Here is an 18,148-nt window from a genome sequence, read left to right as displayed (position 1 = left end):
AAACACTTGACATGTTGAACCTGTGTTTGGCCTGTTGACATTTTAATTGCCAACAATATTTTAGCACCTCAGAGGGTTCAACAACTGGATGGAAAAGTCTTTAGAGTGATGAAAAAGATTTTATACTAGTTTTATACCGACATTAATGAAACATCTGTTCTCTTGCTGTTGGCAGATGTTAGAATGTTATAATATGCTTAAATAAGTTTCCTGTTTGGTCTTTATAGAGGATAATATATAAACATAAATAAATTGATATAAACTACCCAGTTTATCATGTTATAGACTAGATTAATACATTCTCTTCTAAAAATGCTGTTGAGGAGGTAAAACGACTTAAAGGGCCATAATATGCACTGTGGATATGTAGCATACATCTGTTCATTGCGAATGACCAGTAACTCATTGTAATTCTGAAGATTTCTGTGGAGAACCGCTTATTAATTATTTCTGGACTACTAAAGCATTCAGCTCCACTATTGTCTGCCCGGCCTTTTCTCTTTCTTTAATTATAGCCACTGTATTTCCCTTTATACAAAGATAGGCTCATGTTTCTTCTCCATAATAAGCTGCACTTCTGTGGGTGAGACGTTTACTTCACTAGTATTGTCCATTTTTATTCAGTAAATGAGCCTTTCAGTAAATGTTTAACAAGTAAGACAGGATGAGTTTAGTGGACTAGGTGAGGCCAGGTGTTAAGTCTATATTGGATAAACACAGTACACAGTAAATCATTAGAAAAATATATGTTTTACTGTGCAAGAATTGTACTGGTTGCCTAAAAGTTTTGTTGCTATTGTGTTGTGTATAGTATATGTAGTATATAATGTATATTGTGTGCACACATGGAGTTTCATATATGCACCGTGTGACTATTAAACCTTCACTTCTCATTAACTATTCAACTTTGCTTGTTGGTCTGTTCAGGGACAATGTGAAAAATAACACTCCTTTTGTATGTTACCATAGAAACAGGTAAAGTCTTCAGACTCTTGGATCAGAGTGAACCTGAGTTTATTTTTGTGACAAGGCATCAAAGATAGACAAGCAGACAAGAAGGACACGCATTGATCCCAGTTCCGTTGAAGGTTACAGGATTGCATGAGGTTAAAATTTCAGTTGTGTTTCTAATATCGGGTTTTGTGTTGCTTGAGAAGAATTTATACGGCTGTTCTTGTTTTCACTTTGGAGTTATCCATATACTGAAGTTATCAGGTGGGCAGCAACAACAAAGCATTTTTCTCTCCCTGCCTTTTATTCATATTGAAAATATGTCTACATCCACATTTATGTTTACCTTGCATGGTAATGAACTTTCTTCTTTGGGTTTGAAAATTAGGCTTCGTACTAGTCTTATTGCATCAGTTTATCTGTAACCACATCACAGCTTTTGAATCGTTGCTGAATTAAGACATTGCGTCACATTTGTAACTCAGTCTGCTAAAATAGGCTGAAAAGGCGCTGACAAATTGAGAATAGTGATCAGTACTGGATGTGGTAGTCCTGACACCAGAAGACCAACATTGGCCTTAATATTTACAAATGGTTGCAAATGCAAAGCTCCCACCCTGAAACAGTTTTGGTTTTACTTTCACAGCTCTTCTGCCACCATTATCTGCCAAATCAGGAAGCTGTTTCATGCAAAATGCTCTAGAAACTCTGACGTTTCTACAATATCAGCACAGACCCAGTCTATTTAGAAGGTGCTGTGATGGTGGACATCAACATTGTGGAGGTTTTGTTACAGCTATTAATTTGTGTGACTAAACCCACAAAGACTCTATGCTACACCCAACTTATAAAATGTAATTGCTTTCATTATTACTGCCATAACACTTTTCTAGAGTAAATTACTGTTAAACCTGCAGTGAAAATGAAAATTATGAATGCTGGGTTCCAATCAAGTGCTAAGATTTCATTTCATTTAATTAATCCCAAGTCACTGGAGGTCAAATAAAACTGCCCTATCTCAATTAATACTGTACCTTTATGTTATTAATTCATAATGATCTAATAATCTGTTAATCACAATATTAATATTATAGCCAATATTGTAACATAACATATGTGTCTAATTACTGTAGGACATTGCTGTCTATGAAGGCAAAAATTCATTCATTCATTCATTCAGTTGTTCTTCTCTGAATTTTTTGTTTTGTGTTTTGCACATGGTCCAAATCAAGTGTGGAGTGGTGTTACATGCAAAATAAAATGAAAAGGGACTTAAATTAACTATGCTTTCCCCCTAAAGTGATTTTGATAGTGTAGTGGAATAACAGGCCTTTTAAAACTGGTTAGAATAAACCCTTCAGATCCGGTCACGTTTGGGGTCCTGCAGTGCTCTTTTCTTTGGACTTTTGCTCATAATCATGGTTCATGTCACAGTACATCCTGAACCCATGAAATAATTGATAATAATCTTGATTCTCAAGGCTTTTCAGCAACAACAAAGCCAGTGAGCACAAAACAGTAATAATGAATTATATAAAAAATATCTGCTAAATAAAGGAATGAGGTTTCATTATAGCCATAACTCCATTTCTGCAGATATTCCCATAAAGCCCCAGAGGACCGTCTGCAGAAGCTGAATGACAGATTTAATAGACATTCACTGTACAGGTGTGCCTGTGGATATGTGCTAGAATGGTTTAGCTGTTTCCATCAAGTGTTTCAAAACACCTCCAACCGCACACACAGAGGCATGATCACAAAATGTTCCTCAGACTATTCCATACAAGTCATGAAGTTGAATCCTGCTATGGCACAATGAAATGCATCTGAAAAAGGAACCTTTAGTGCTGTTGTCAGACACGTTGGCTTGACTGCACCCGCACTAACGCTGCAACCATTGCATCAATCCCCAAAAAGATGAAGCAATAAGGAAATAATGCTCCAAGGGGCTGTCGCTACCTGTGTAAAGCAAACACTTGTGCATTAAAATGGCCCATATTCTCACAGCTACAGCAGTGTTGCACTAATAAAATGTAATAATGTATAACATTTTTATTAGTTTTACCAATCTAGTCATTATAGCCTGTTTTATTCTACAGTTATAAAAACTGCAAACTATTGACTAAAAACTATAAATTTAGACTTAGCTTATGGAAAATAGACTATTTTCCAAATTCCGTTCACAAAAAGAAACGTGATATTGGCGAATTGATGAAAATAGAATAGGAAAGTTTCCTCGGGGTGCTCGCTAGCAGGCATGTGTCAGCCTCATAGCTTGTAACTTTTCTACAGTGTGGTGTCCTCAATCCTGTGTTGAATGTGAACTGACACACAAAACTGCCAACATTTGCAATGATTGTCAGATAACTCTGGGCAGCTGCCAGTAGCAGAGAATTGCAAGAAAAGATGCTGAGAGACCACCACAGTTTAATTATTAGAATAAGAAAATGAAAAAAATGTATTTGGACAAGTTAATAGATCTAAGTAACTTGACAGCTAAAGCTAAGATCATAGGCCCCAGTAAAACTATCTTCACTATTTGGTTATGTTCTTCCCAAAGAGGCTGTTAAGTGGCAGCTGGATATACTGTACTCAGTATATGTACAGTATATGTACAATGGTTATGTATATGTACTACTTTCCAGATCTGATCTGATCTAATTTTTGTGATGTGATGCTCTAGACTGGAACATTTTCTTCTCCTTTAGACTTGGTGTGAATTGTTATTTTAATGACCACAGTCATGCAGTTTTGGCGTTAAGACCATTTTATTGGTCTCTTGTCTGTAACAGTCAATCCTTCAGTAAATGGATAAAAGTAGAGATATTTGAAAAGGCAAATTACATACTACATTTGCCCTCCAGTCTAGTCTTAGTACATTTTAAATCTTATTTTTGCCTTTACATAGGACTTGCATCATTATTTGGCCTAAAACACCTAATGCAGGTTTCCTCTATATTGCCTCAGTATGATTCAATCTAAGAAAACCAATGTGTCTGTACACATTTTAATTTCATCTTAATAGTGACTGAGTGCAGCTCAAGAATACAAAGTGTCGTAACGTATGCCTGTGTTCCCTTTTCAAATGCCTAAAGCATCAACAGTATCTGTGTATAACAGTGGTCCTGGAATCATTATTTAAGATTAAAGTTATTTAATATGTTTGTTTTGGCAATTTCATCCAATATGTTAAAGCAGCAGCTTGTAAATACATGGAAACATTCTCAAAGTCTTCTAGAGGAGTATTTGGGCACTGCTGCCGCTAGACTCTGATGAGGCTTACTTTTAGATTAAAATAGTCTACGGATTAAACGTCCTAACTGCATTTGGTAAAAGGAACTGCCACTATTTGTACAGCCTCCCCTTCATTAGAAGTTTAGGTTCCCCTTCCCCTATGCCTCTCTGGGTAAATACTCAAAGTACATATGCTGAAAAGATCATTTCCATTACTTCAATTTATTTCCAGTATTTATTATTCTATGTCCAAAAAGAAAAGAAAATAGTCACCATACAGTCCTGTCACCCTGTGGCTGCCTGGGTTTCCTAGGACCTCCAGCTTCCTTTAATCACTATACAATTAGGTTAGTTGCAAATTGCCAATGGGTGTAAACGTGAATGTGAATGGCAGACTGTCCCTGTTATGGTCCTGTGACCTGTCCTGGGTGTAGCCTGCCTCTCTTCCAATGGCAGCTGGCATCGGCTCCAGCGCCCCAGCTCCATCCTAAAGCATTTAGAGAAAGAGATGGATGTGTTTGTTGCTACTTCGCTTTCAGAGGTTTTTTAGTTATGGTTACTTGGTATCAAAATCATTCATCATTTTAAGCAGAAACGATCTGTGGCTTTTAGTTTACTGTGAATCTGCGGAGGCCATTAATCGCTGCTGAAACCCCTGGCACTTTCACTGGCAGACCAGGAGTGTTTGGTGTTTTACCAGAGGGTAAACACAAACAAATATGATGAAACTTATTTTCTAGTACACATCTGCAACAATCTGATTTGAAAAAGCCAAAGCGAATGAAACGTTAGTAGCACTGTAGTGACCCCTGCTGGGGAAAGTTAAACATTACAGTCAGCTGATTCCACGGTGTGAAGCTCTGCCTAATGACGTTAATTTATCAGTATCATGATTAACTGTGTGTGAACCTTAGATACGTTTTAATGTACTAATTTATAGAAGCACCTACATTTAAATCAGCACAGAACTTTGGGAATTCAACCTATAGTAAATGATCCTTATTATTAAATACAGTCACTGGCCACTTTATTAGGTACACCTGCATTATTTAAACAAATTCATTCCCGAACAGCAACTTGTAATTTTTTCAGTTTTGATATTGAAGCTGTCAGAAGGCTGATATTTGTTTATACCGAGGGAGCTTTCTTCAGCACAGCGAGAAGTGTTTTCCCCTTTAAAACAACCGACGTAACGTGACGCAGATGCTTCCATCCACGTACCCTTGTGCGTCTCCTGGCGCGGCGGCCATCGAGCGCGCACCTCCTGCGTCCCCTGCTCCAGCCCTCCCCTCCCTCCTCCGCCATCCCCTCCGCGGGCGTGCGTGCGTGCGTGCGTGCCAGGCTCACCTCTGCAGCAGCGGAGCTCTTTGCGACGAGCTGCGGGGCAGCGATGGGACTGCGACGGGGCTGAGCGACGGGAAGGGGCGCAGGTAAGCGAGGCCGGGGGCTTGTCATCAATAGCGCCGATGCCATTGGCCGAGCATCGCTGCCCCTTTACAGCAGACGCGCCTGCGGAGTGGACGCCAAATATTGCATGAATGGAGCAGTCGGCCGAGAATTACGTGTCGTTTATTGGAAGCCATGCGCAGTCCGCACGGCTCACGCTTGTTCCTGCCGCGTCTGTTTATTTTGGTGCAGCTGACGGAGGGATGCTGCGCAGCGCGCTCGCGCAGATGTTTGCGCGTGTTGTGATCCTGTGCGTCCAACTCCCCGGTCCCCTGCTGCGTCGGGTTCACGTCGATCGCCGGGGTCGGCGTCATAACAGGCTTCATTTGTCAATCCTGCTTTTGTCGGTGGACAGAAACGTGTTGCACGCGCTTGGCGTGGCGGAGAAGCTCACGGTGTCCCAGAGTAAGTGCCGTCCGTGGTCGTCGGCTGCGAAGTCGTGACAGGTTGCCTGCGGCTGCAGTTTGACCTTGCAGCATTTCTGTTTTTCCAGAAACGCACTTGCAGGATGAGAATAACGGCCATTAACCTTGACACTAAAGCAGTTAATGGTGGCTTCCTATCGACAAGCAGCAAAGACAGCGTGTAAACACACCCCACCATCAAACCACAGGAGACGCAGCATGTTGCTTCATGTGTTATATGTGGGTGTGGGTGTTTCAGTTGTCATTATCTTCATTTTGTAGATGTTTCACTTTGCTGTTGTCAACTCTTTCAAATGTGCTTGAAGACACTTTGACTCAGGCTGTAGGCCTTTTTGCAATCCCTCCCTACATCCAAATCTTTAATTATTTGTGGAGTACAACATCTTGCATGTATCCCCAAAGGAAGAAAGCACTCGTAAAGCACTAAGAGCATACCTGGTCATGAAGGCAGTGCTCTGTGTTGTCACCTGTCCTTTACCGCTTCACTTTCGTCCTTTGCAGCATGGCCGTCTCAGCAGCACGCACCTCCATCCTCTCCCTCAGCCAATGGCAGCCGTCCTTCTGCTCACGTTCCCCACGAGTGATGGACTGACCGTCACCATGGTGACTTGGCAGTCATTTTCACAGCATGCTGTTTGCTGTGATGGAGAAATGTGTAATTGTGTCCTTTTTAGTTCCAGTTACGCTTTGGTTCATAAGCAGCAGTTGATTGTTGTCTTTGATTTTGTGAACATCCTTGTGGATATCAGTTGTTTGCCCTTTAATTGGTGGTTGTGTTACTAAGAGCTGTCTAGCTATAATGGGAATAGTGCAAATGGGTAAGAGAGCCCCAGACGTAAACAGCAGTTAACATCATGAGAGCTGAGTTGTTGCAGGGAGCATAGAGTGAACTAGAAGCTCCAAGCTAAAATCTCCTATGCTGAGATCTGCAGAGTAAGATGACACCTATGTGGGTATTTTTTACAGTCAGTCTCGCACACAACAAAGCATTGCATTCAAAACACTCAATGACTGAGTTAAGCATTTATACAAATCCAAATATCCTGGCTTTTAAACCTTTTATAAAAAGTGATTCATGCCGTTCTCTGTTCTCTCAGTAATGTTTTTGACCTCATTGTTTTGATTCTGCAGTTTCCAACTCTTCAGTATTTCAGTGTTACTGTTGTGCTCATGTTCTTTAGCTTTATTACTAAAAACGTACCACAAATTTGCACACTTGGTGGCTAGTTTTAAGTCTTTGGAGATCACATGAGCTAAAAAAGTAAATTTTAGGCGTCTGATCATCCAGTAAGCGGCGCAATGACTAAACGCCTAATCCCAACCTAATGAAAACGTTATCGGCGACTGCCTGATGTGTTTCACTGCATCAATGCGTCTTCACATTGTACAGACTCAGATGAACTGTAGAGTGATCTTGAAGGAGATCAGTGTGTGCAGACTTTTCCCTGTCCCTCCAGATGGTACCAACTTCATTGCTCCCATTTTTATATTGATGCTGTTTGCTTGTCTTGCCTTTGAAAAAGGAGTTCACGAGGACGATTAGCTGCAACTTGCTGAAACCCTTTAATTGCCTCTTGGTGGATAAGTGTGAGATATTTTGAGCTTGTGGCCTAATTAAATGGTGATGATGTGACTTTCATTGTTGTCTTGAAGGAGAGTTGTGTAGAGTTAGGCCAAGTCAGACTACATCTTTGTTCATGTTTTTATCGCATTTGCACTAAAATAGGGGCGCAGAAAGTCCAATAAATTTATGGGTTTAAAAAGCCTGATTAGAAAGGTTGCTTTAACTAATGACAACAATTCTCTGTTCCAGTGCTAAGTGCTACGCTAACTGATGCTCTGCTGTGGTCAGCAGCATCTGCTGCAGCAGGGTGACTCTGCAGGATGGTCTCATCTGTCTACACAGTGAAAAGCCCAAGACTTTGGGGCTCTGGAGTGCATAATATGTATATATGAACAGTTTCTGGTTGCTCCTAATGCACCTTTCCTACTTGGACTACATACTGTAGAGCTACTTGCTTGTAATTTGTTTTGCTATAGAGGTGTACCCATATGATGTCATAGTGTTTTAATCTTCATACCAGTGCAGACAGTGTCCACATGTGCTGTTATACACACTGTCAGCTGTACATTGCGGTATTGCTGCTTGGCAGCTGGGCTAGACAGCAGCCCTGTCACAGCAGTGAAAAGCTACAGTAAGCCATGGATGATCTATGTCACAGTTGATCACTGAAAATTCCAAAGCATAAATTTCACTTTTGTGTGACCTGCCCAGAGTTTGTGAGTGGAATGGGCTCTGTATATTATTAAGACTGAGTCTGTGTTGTGTTCAGGGAGAGTACAGACTGGAGGTCATCTATGTTTCTTAACCCCAGAACTAAACAGTGTGTGAATCAGTGAGAGTCTCTCATGCATTGTTTTCTTCTGTAAGAATGACTGCAAACTACAGGGACCAGATCCCGCTGCATGTACTGACAAACACACAATCAACAAGTGCTCATTGTTCATACAGTTGGCTCAATGTTCACACATCATCCATCTTCCTTTTTTAAGCAGGGCCACCCTGTCATGTTCCCTAATACAAGCTGCTGAGTTTGCATCTATCCAGATGAAACACTGAGTCATCATGAGCTAGTTGCAGAGGCTTTGTCTTGTTAATAAAACTGTGCTGCAATGAGCCTATTGAGAAAGCAATATGGCTCCACTAAGTTGATTTAATATAAGTGGAATAGTAATAACAAGTCATATTTTGGGTGATGTTTTGACATTTCTGTTATGTAAGCCTGCATATTAAGGGCAGCCTTGCAGGTCTGTAATGTAACCACCGCAGCACCCAGACACCTCAGAAGGTTCAGCTTTTGTATAACCTAACTGTGAAGTAGATGGTCACTGCTTAAAGTTCCTTGATCCTTCCCTGGTCCTTTATCTGTCACTGGTCAGTGTCCAGTCATCACACACCACTCAGGAAGCGCTGACTTGGCTTTTGGGTGAGCAGCCATGTACAGACAGGCTGTTGAGTGGGGGTCCTGGATTGGAGGCACTCACTCAGTGTTGCCGTTGTTTGCAGGTACACAGTGTATGGATGAGACTCTGGAGCCCAGCTGGGGTGACTCACTCTCTCTCTCTCTCTCATGCGCACGCAAACTCCTCCTCCCTTCCCCATCTGTCCAGCCTATGGGGTGCAAGTCGTGCGTTGCATTACCACTGTAGGCCGGATGAAAAGAGCTGTTCTTCTGTCTGCATCTAATGGCTTTACCTACTGTCATTTGTGCATCCAGTTCACATCTGTGTTATTTGCAGCATATGTAGCACTAACACAGCAGATGATTAGATTTTTATTCATGCTGAACTGTGGTCATCCCCACCTTCTCACCTTCACAGCGTCCTCAGTACGCACCGCCTCCGCCTCATCTCATTGGCTTCTTTTATCCTCCTCTGCCTCATCCCCGCGGTACCTGCTCGTTTTTTCTGCCCTGTCACCACAAGCTGCTTGCTTGCCTACCTTGCTCCGGCTGTGTGTGGCTGCAGATGGTGTTACATAACAGGCCTAAGCTAATAAATCCTTGATGATGTGCTGTGATGTGGTTTGATTTGTCGTGACAGCTGATAGAGCCGGTGAACATGCTGCCCTCCTGTCCGACTGTGTAGTGAAAATAGTAAAATCGTGGACAAACTGTGCCCGTTTTAACTTCATTTTAACATTAAACATGAACGTGTTTGACATCACCACGATTGAGATCTGTCTGTCTGTCTTTATGTCCTATTGAGAAATTAGTTCCTAAATAACCGCCAAACCGTTATCGGTAGCGTTAATCAGATTTAATTTAGTAATGACTGCAGGAGAACTCAATTTTATTTTTATCAGCTGTACACACTTCAAACCACTTTAAAATGATGTAGACTTGAATGAATCTGGACGTACATCTCAGATCTCCAGGTTTGTAATCTGGCTTTACATGTAGCTGGAGGAATTAAAGTTTAGCAGTGAACGATTTTATACAAGAGGCAGATACGTGACAATCAATGCTGGCAATGAAAAATCTGTTGTAAGTCACGCAAAGTTAAATCTAACAGAACAGAAGGATAAGAATATAGAGCTTTAGTTTTTCTGATCCACCTACATACTGTACAGTATGTCCAGATGTGTTGAAGTATTGCAGCAGGTGCCATAAACGCAGAGCTAAAGAGCCCACTAAGTTGTACGGGCTGTATTATTAATGAGAATAATCCTCCTCCTCTCCTTCCCATCCCCTCCACCTCTGCTGCTTCTTTCTCACAATAGAGCCTGGCTGCATTTATTTATTTAATTTGGATTCCGCAGACATGATGAACGCCGCAGCTGTGGCAGGCGCCCATAATTCTAGAGTGCGATTTACTGCATCGCTGATTAGAGTAATAATTAAACGCTCGACACTGCAAGCACCGAATACTCAGACACGTGGCTGCACTCACGTATGAATAAAGACAAAGACGCCCGCCCTGTTTGTTCACTGCTACTGTCCCTCTTATTTGAGACAAATTATGATGATGATGATGATGATGATGATGATGATGATGATGATGATGATGATGATGATTGCAGCACTCTCCTACAGGACATGGCTGAGAGGTGATCAGACCGTGCCAGCTGAAGTCAGCAGCACCCCTCTGCATGCTGAGACCTCTAAAGCCAGTCAGCAGAACGCTCCTAGTATCAGTGTGTGCGCCCAGCTTGGCTCTTCATCACACTGTCACTGCTGTTGTTGACCCCTGGCTTTTCTGTACATTTTATTTGTGTTTTCCTCCAGGCTCTGACCGTTGAGCTGACCATCAGAGAGAGAGCGTGAGGACAGAAGACACCCAAGGTTGTGCAATAAGCTGTGACCCCATGTCTGCCCCTGCCCCAGCCAACCGGAGGTCTACGTCGGGCTCGCGCCGGTACGTAGGAACTCAAAATCCCTGACTTTTTTGACTGACAGCGTCTTGGGAAGAAGCAGTGACATGGTAACATGCTGTGAGGTTCATTTTTGTTAATGTTTTTGACTGTGCTCACGTTTAGTTGCTGTCCTGCGTTAAGTTCCATGCATTTAGTTGACGCTTATCTGTAGCTCATCGTTAGGCTCCATCAATGGACTTGTTCAATTCTGACCATTTGAAAGGGATGCACACATCTTGTTAATATTGATATTCACGTATGACTGTAAGAGTGAAACCTGATGCTCGTTCTGAAAATAACCTGGAAACCTTCCATAGTAAGTGTGATGTTAGAAAGCAGCAACCTCTGATGTCTCCATCTTCCTTTGCAGTGATGCTTGTGTCAGCACTTTACCAAAATTAAAATACAATAATATGGTAATATTGGCAAGAAGCACTGCTCCTGAAACCTCAACAGTTTGTTGAGTGCACTATAGCTACCAGACTTTGTCTGCTTGCCTGTTTACTGAGCAAATGTCAATGGACACACTGTCAGATCCATTAAGCCATTTAAACTGTCCTCACTTTGTAATGCAAATGAATATAAATATCACTATTTACCCAGTTTTACCCAGTTCTGAGTTTATTACCTGCTTGTGTGATAAAGGTTGAGTCTACGTATAACTTGTAAGCTGTAGATGTGAGTCACAGGCAGTTGATTTCCCTAACAGTGGAGCCAGGCTGCGGCCGTGGTGCCTGGCCTGCGTCTGCAGAGGCTTCGCTCTCTCGCTGTGGTGTCCTCCTCTCTCTCATCTCTCCTCCTCAGATTCAACCCTCTGAAGGCGCTGCAGCCTAAACGCCGCTTGCAGCAAATACTGGCGTCCTCGGCCGTCCCGGTCCCCAAGCCAGCGCCAGGGCCGGGGCCGGCCGTGCCAGCGGCCACGACGGCGGTGGCCGTCCCTGTGCCCGCGCCCCCTGCGTGAGACACACTCCAGTTACAGAGAGCATGCTCCATAGCTGTAGCTGTAGCACTGGCATGCACTGTAGCCACTAAAACAGAAATGTGATACTGAAATAACATGGACGTGAAGTTGGTGGTGCACCGCTGGTTAGCGGCTAGCACACACAGTAGAAGAAGAACTAACCAGTGTGTGTGGATAAATTACCTCCTGGGTCATGCTGCTTAATGCTGGTGTGGGTCCAGTGACAGAGCAGCATTTGGCCCTGTTTGTGTCCATTCTTGTGGCATAAAGTTGTGTTTAGTGGCTACATGCACGGTAACGTTTGGCCTTTGTGCTTTCTAAACATACTGTGATCACGTGTGATCACTGGTTCGCCACAGCACTGCGTCTTATAAGAACACTAACAGGTTCACAGCAGACTTGGGGAGACACCGACATTGGCTGAGAGGAAGAATTTTCTCATTGGATTAAGCTCCAAACGTGATAAAAAAAAAAAATGATTTCAGCTTCTTGAACAAAGTCTCTGTCTCCACCAGAAACAAACAGCGTTCGCACTCCACCCATTCACCTGCTGAATCCTGGGACACGCTACCTGCCACTACGACCACAAGGCCACCACCCTTAATCCAGATACAGGTTCCATCGCAGGAGACTGAGGAGACAGATCCCAAGTACTGCTGTACTGTTTATCCTGTCCCTCTCCAGGCGCACTGCTTCAGAGCTCCCCTGCCTCTTTCTGTCCCGTCCATGTCTTGGCTTCTGCCTCTACTGAGTAGTCAGTATCTGGCCCCTCTCCTTTGATTCCATCACACAGGACACGTTTACTCAGCACAGCTTGTGGGAGTCTTGTATTAAGGTGTGTAATTTGACCACTCGACCGCTTGTAGGATGAAGCTCTTCCAGCACAATGAAGTTTAAGTGAGTTGGAGCAACCCTGTGTCCACGGTTTGGACGTGCTCTCACTGTGCAGGGTTGTCGTGTCCTGTATGAAAACCCTCATGGCTGCTCAGACTGGCTCTGCTTGTTCCCTCCTTCCTCTGCTGAGGGAAGTGACTGAGCAACACTCATGTCCTTTTAAAGTTAGCTGTATTGTGTTGACAAACCAGATGACACAGACTCACAGCCAGTTTACCTGAAGAGGAAACTAGTGAGATGTACAGTAACATTAGAGCACCAAAAATCAGAATATTTTGCTATTTGTTTTATATCACGATAATAAGCTGCTATAGTAACAAATGTCTGATTGTGGGTGTTTATATGATATTGTCTATTCAATTGGCTGAGCAGCGAGTGGGACTCTATAATCAGCTGGTTTCAGATTCTGTTCTGTATTATTTGAGTTATGTCAGATGTCTATAAGTAAAGTTTGTCTATTTTATTTCCACCTATTTTTTTTTTTTACTGGATTAAGAGTGACCTGCTCTGGAGCATGAGGTTTTTAAAAGCAATGCCCGTGCCGTTTCCTGTGCACGCTCCTCTGATCACACGTTTAGACTAGACTAGAGCGTCAGCTGGCAGTAAAGGCTTAGTTGCTGCAAATCATGGGACGCTGAACGAAGAACTGCCTGTTGTTCTTTGGGTTTGACTGCCGGTTGAACGCAGACCCCATCACTGACCTCTGCTCAGATGTCAGATGCCCCCCCCACGGTGCAGTGTGCACACCTTCGATGCCTCGATGCATGCACATGCTTCTGTCCCCGTGTGCTCGTCCGCTGCCCGCTGAACACCCTCTTGTCTCTGCCTGCCCAGATTTGACTACTGCAGGTTCATAGAGCTAGACTACGTTCCCATGGAGACGGGCGGTATGGTCTCGATGCGCCCGACAAAAGGCTACGCGTCGACCAAGTCTCCAACTAAAGGATGCTCTTCTACCAAGTCCCCGGACCGCCACAGCCGCTCCGCAAACTCTCCCTCCACCCCTCGCTCTCGGTCGGTCCCTCTCTTCTCCCCATCAGTGTTGTTCCTGTGACGCATGGGAATGATCACCTCACTTTTGTGAATGTTTCATGGTCTTATTATGGGAAAACAGGAAATTGTCTCCACGGCATCATCATCTAGTTTGACCTCTTTTTGTTTTTATAGTCTCCTGTGAAAACTATCACACTTGGTTTCTTATGAGCAGTGCTATAGTTGTTTTATTGGACGTCTGCATTTGTGTTTCTTGTTTTTCATCTGCACATATTATGTTGTGCTTATAAAATAGAACAACCCTTTGCACCTGTTAGCAGTGACTTTGTCTCTGTTTGTAATGTGTTTTTGTGGCATGTCAGTACACATGGATGGAAGGTTTTGCTTCACAGACCAGAGTTTGGCGTCACCTTGGTGACTGGAACTCGGTTTTTGTGATGTTATTTGCAGCAGGCTAACGTTGTTGCTTGTACTTTGCACCAGGCGGACGCCGGCCGCACCCAGTAACAGAGATCCCTACGGTACCGCCTCCCTCAGTAGCAGCAGCAACTCAGGCTCTTGTAAAGGCAGTGACTGCAGCCCCACTAAAGGGTAAGACATCAGGCTCTGCTCAAGACGTTACTGTACAAACAACCTTTACACCTGAGGTCTGACTTAAACTCAAGAACCCTCTTATCATAATTGTGTGTTTCAGACGTCACCAGAAATACACGTCATGTACAGATAACCATGGTATCCGGCCTCCTCCACCAGAGCAGTATCTCACACCCCTGCAACAAAAGGAAGTGTGTATCCGGCACCTGCGGGCCAGGCTAAAAGAAACCATGAGCACACTGCAAGACAGGTGAGACACCGGCCCCAAGCTAAGTGCCAGAATAGCTTTTAGGGTTTTTTCCTTCATCATAACCTTTATTTGACCTTTCCTCCCGCTCCTCTTCTGTTTTCCTGTCCATTTTCACTCTCTAAGGGACACAGAGATCGATGAGCTGAGGGGCCAGCTTTACCGCATGCAGGAGGACTGGGTTGAGGAGGAGTGTCATCGTGTCGAGGCCCAGCTGGCCCTGAAGGAGGCGCGCCAGGAGATCCAGCAGCTCAAACATGCCGTGGAGACTGTCCGCGCCAGGCTCAGTGATGCTGGGGACCTCAGTGGGGACAAAGGGGTCCAGAAGTACTTCCAGGACATCAACACTCAGAACCACAAGCTCGAGAACCTTTTGCTTAGTATGGAATTAGCCCAGGCGGGTTTAGCCAAAGAGGGCGAAGCCTTTCCGGGCTGTCGGGCCCGCGTTGGGGGTTCTGCCCCTGCGTCGGTATCGGGGGAAAGTCCAGGGGGAATTCCCAGACCAGCAGTGGGAGGAAGGGGTTCCTGTTCCTGCGACGGTTCCCCAGCCCGTTCTCTGACACGCAGCTCCACCTACACCAAACTGAGCGACCAAGCTCTGGTGGACCGCAGCGGCAACGGGCAGGACTTTCCTTGTCTGTCCGGCGATGGCACCCAGGACAGTGGGTTTGTGTGCTGTGGAGAGAGCAGCGTCCCCAGTCGGGCCGACCTGCTGCTGGAAGCCGCTTTTCTCTCTGAGGAAACGGCATCTTTACTCAACTCCTACACGCAGACCTTCTCTCACTCCCTGCCCCACACCTTCTCCCACACCTTGCCTCACTCTTTCCCCCACACTTTGTCCCACTCCGGCCCCCACTCTATGCCACACTCCTCCACCTATGAGAAGCTGTGCTCAAGTGAGCGCCTGATGCCCTTTCGTTGTGGCCTGGGTGGAGGAGGCTGTATGAGTCACCCATGCCTGTCGCACCACCACCTGTACCTCCATCCCCTGCGGGAGGCAGGCATTCAGACCGAGAGTTGCCCCATTCCTACAACAGCAGGTTGCCCTTCTGACCTGGACACCATCGCAGAGCAACGGACGTTTCGCTCCCAGGCTTGCAGCCCCACCTCCACCTGGATGTCTGATGAGGGGGATGACGAGCTGGACTCCATAACCACAACAACGTCGGTTACCACGGCAACGGTCATGAGCACGGCCACGGAGCCGATCCCACTCACCAAGACACCGCCGGTCTTGTCACTACCGCGGTCTGCGACTGTGGCGTGTTCTATGAAGAGCCCCCTGTGCAGTGGGAGGGAGGAGGAGGAAAAGCAGGAGACTGAAAACAGAGAGAAGGAAAGCGCTTCAAGGCTCAAGCTGAGTGACACGTCAGTGAATGGACAGGACGATGATGGGAGTGGCTCGGTGGATGGGGATCAGGTGGACGCTGAGAGTCCAGTGGAAGAGGCAGCAGCAGAAAAACCATGCAACTCCACAGAGACCGCAGCAGGAATGCAGCATGAGCTCAAGTTTGTGGGATGCTGCGGAGAGAGCAGGCACGGTGGGACCACGCAGGCAGGAGATGCTGGCACGTCAGCGGGATCAACTCAGGGAGCGACAGAAAGGTTGAACACGAGCAACGCGGGGTCATCGCAGCCTCATACGTCCCAGCCCAGAAGATCCACCTCACACGAGGAGGCAGCTGGTGCCGCGGGGATGGAGGGTCCTGACCACACCGACAACGACGGCGAAACTAAAGAGGCCGGCGCCGCAGGAGGCGCAGCGGCCGAGGAGGGGGACTCGGGCTCCGAGAGCATTCAGAAAAGCTACTGGAGCCGTCACTTCCTGATCGACCTGCTAGCGGTGGCCATCCCCGTGGTGCCCACGGTGGCGTGGCTGTGCCGCGGCCCGGTCCGGGACGGACAGCCCATGTACCACATAGGCTCGCTGCTGCGAGGCTGCTGCACGGTGGCGCTGCACTCGCTGCGCAGGGGAGGCGGCCTGAGGCATTACCCCGCGGGCGGGGGGGACCTGGGAGGCTCACACTTGTAAGGGGAGGGGGTGCTCATCAGCTCTGAGCCCTCGGCTACAACCTTTAGCTGCAGTGAGTAATCTATAAGAACCTGTCATGGTCACAGCTAAAGAGCATCAACAGAGGACACAAGATCTCTGACCTGTGTGTGGAGCTGCTTCGTCAGCCACTGCTTCCTTTTGTTGCTACCAAGAAGACGTGACATGAAATGAATGATCTGCTCCTGGGTGCTGCTTTATGCTGATTGTTTTTGTATTTAGCGCAGGGTAAATGTTCAGGGTCCAGCTGTTCTCGCTCAGATCTGATGTTTTCAGATGTATATATGTGACCACATTGTCTTGTTATCCGCAGTTCCTGCACTTCTCATTGAGCTGTTGTCGATTGGTTGGTTGCTTGATTCAGAATTTGCAGCTGTTGTTGCTGAAGGTTTGGACTTTTCTTCATGGCAGCAGCAAAAGTCGAGGAAAAGAACGAGGACGTGCAGCTGTTGCTCAGCAGATCGAACACATCGAACACATTTCTGAGCCAAATGATATCCTGCTGCTTTTTAGAGTCTGGACCAATTCATACAAGCTGGGTTGTCATTTGCCATGAAGTCACGTTCAGACCAGATTCAAGCAGGAAGCGGCCGAGTTGTGAGGGGATTTTTTTACCCTGCAGAGCGGTGGTGGATTTCATTACTTCGGAATATGATTCAAACCTAATCCTTAAAGGAAAAGAGAAACTGATCTGTTGGATGTGTGGCTGAGCCAAGAAAACGTGAGCCAAGCTCCATTCATTGGCTGGATGACAAATCATCATTTGGACTCTCTGATTAATGATGATTAGACAAATATTAGATAAACGTCTGTGTTGTATGTGTTGAACACCTTCAGATGTCTGTAGTTTTCATGTAGGCCAAAGAAAGATTCAATAGAAAAACAAAACAAACCACATCTGACAATCACTTGTTGCGTTTAATGCTACTCTCTTTCTCTTTGGACACATTCATGATGTATTCAATGTGTTTCTTCTCTGACAGTTTGTGGTTACACCTCCAGAAATCCAACAAACTCGGTGTCAGTGTAATCAGAGAAGTGCTCTTCACTAAAACAAGCCTTGGTTATGACTGTAAAACAGTCTTCTGTGTGCTCAGCATCCATCACAGTCTCAACCATTAACCTGCGGGGATTTAAATTCTATGCACAGATTTAGTTTTAACCCCTTTTTTATCTGTGCTTCAAAAGTGACTTGCTTAGCAAATGGATCCTTGGATTATTGGTGGAAAAGGTTGTAATGATCAGACACTTGTGGTTCTTCAGCGGTTCAGTGGGACCCTTGGATGTTCTGTAGCTCTGACTGGAGCGAGCTGCGCTCTCTGTGCTCTGTGCTGTACACTAACGCTAACTCCTGTGCTTTTGCTGTCACTGGTGGTGCGTACTTAAATTCCACTGTTCATGTTGATCAGTCACTGCAAATAAATGAGCTTTCATTGCA

At 45.2% G+C, this 18,148-nt stretch overlaps 1 protein-coding gene and 1 long non-coding RNA gene across 10 annotated transcripts in view; one reads left to right on the top strand and one right to left on the bottom strand.

Annotated features, from left to right (window-relative positions):
* The window catches only part of LOC114858206 (uncharacterized), a 17,542-nt gene extending 10,928 nt beyond the window's left edge, over positions 1–6,614 (bottom strand). The window contains exons 1-2 of one of the 2 annotated variants that reach the window (XR_008695117.1): positions 6,492–6,614; positions 5,533–5,694 (exon numbers count right to left, since the gene is read on the bottom strand). This is a non-coding gene — a long non-coding RNA (uncharacterized LOC114858206). Of the gene's footprint in view, positions 1–5,532; positions 5,695–6,491 lie in introns of those variants that run through there. The other variant, XR_008695116.1, reaches the window with a different exon arrangement.
* The window catches only part of snphb (syntaphilin b), an 18,805-nt gene extending 657 nt beyond the window's left edge, over positions 1–18,148 (top strand). The window contains exons 1-8 of one of the 8 annotated variants that reach the window (XM_055510171.1): positions 5,476–5,615; positions 10,652–10,752; positions 10,844–10,973; positions 11,776–11,928; positions 13,661–13,840; positions 14,303–14,410; positions 14,514–14,663; positions 14,787–18,148. In XM_055510171.1, the coding sequence (XP_055366146.1) occupies positions 10,924–10,973; positions 11,776–11,928; positions 13,661–13,840; positions 14,303–14,410; positions 14,514–14,663; positions 14,787–16,692 (2,547 nt within the window). In that variant the 5' untranslated portion in view covers positions 5,476–5,615; positions 10,652–10,752; positions 10,844–10,923 and the 3' untranslated portion in view covers positions 16,693–18,148. Of the gene's footprint in view, positions 1–5,471; positions 5,616–5,898; positions 6,037–10,651; positions 10,753–10,843; positions 10,974–11,775; positions 11,929–13,660; positions 13,841–14,302; positions 14,411–14,513; positions 14,664–14,786 lie in introns of those variants that run through there. The other 7 variants (XM_029155114.2, XM_029155115.2, XM_029155116.3 and 4 more) reach the window with 7 other exon arrangements.

This window comes from Betta splendens, chromosome 7, assembly GCF_900634795.4.
Source record: "Betta splendens chromosome 7, fBetSpl5.4, whole genome shotgun sequence".
NCBI lineage: Eukaryota > Metazoa > Chordata > Actinopteri > Anabantiformes > Osphronemidae > Betta > Betta splendens.
Note: the sequence above shows the minus strand (reverse complement) of the source record. Positions and strands in the feature narration are given on the sequence as shown.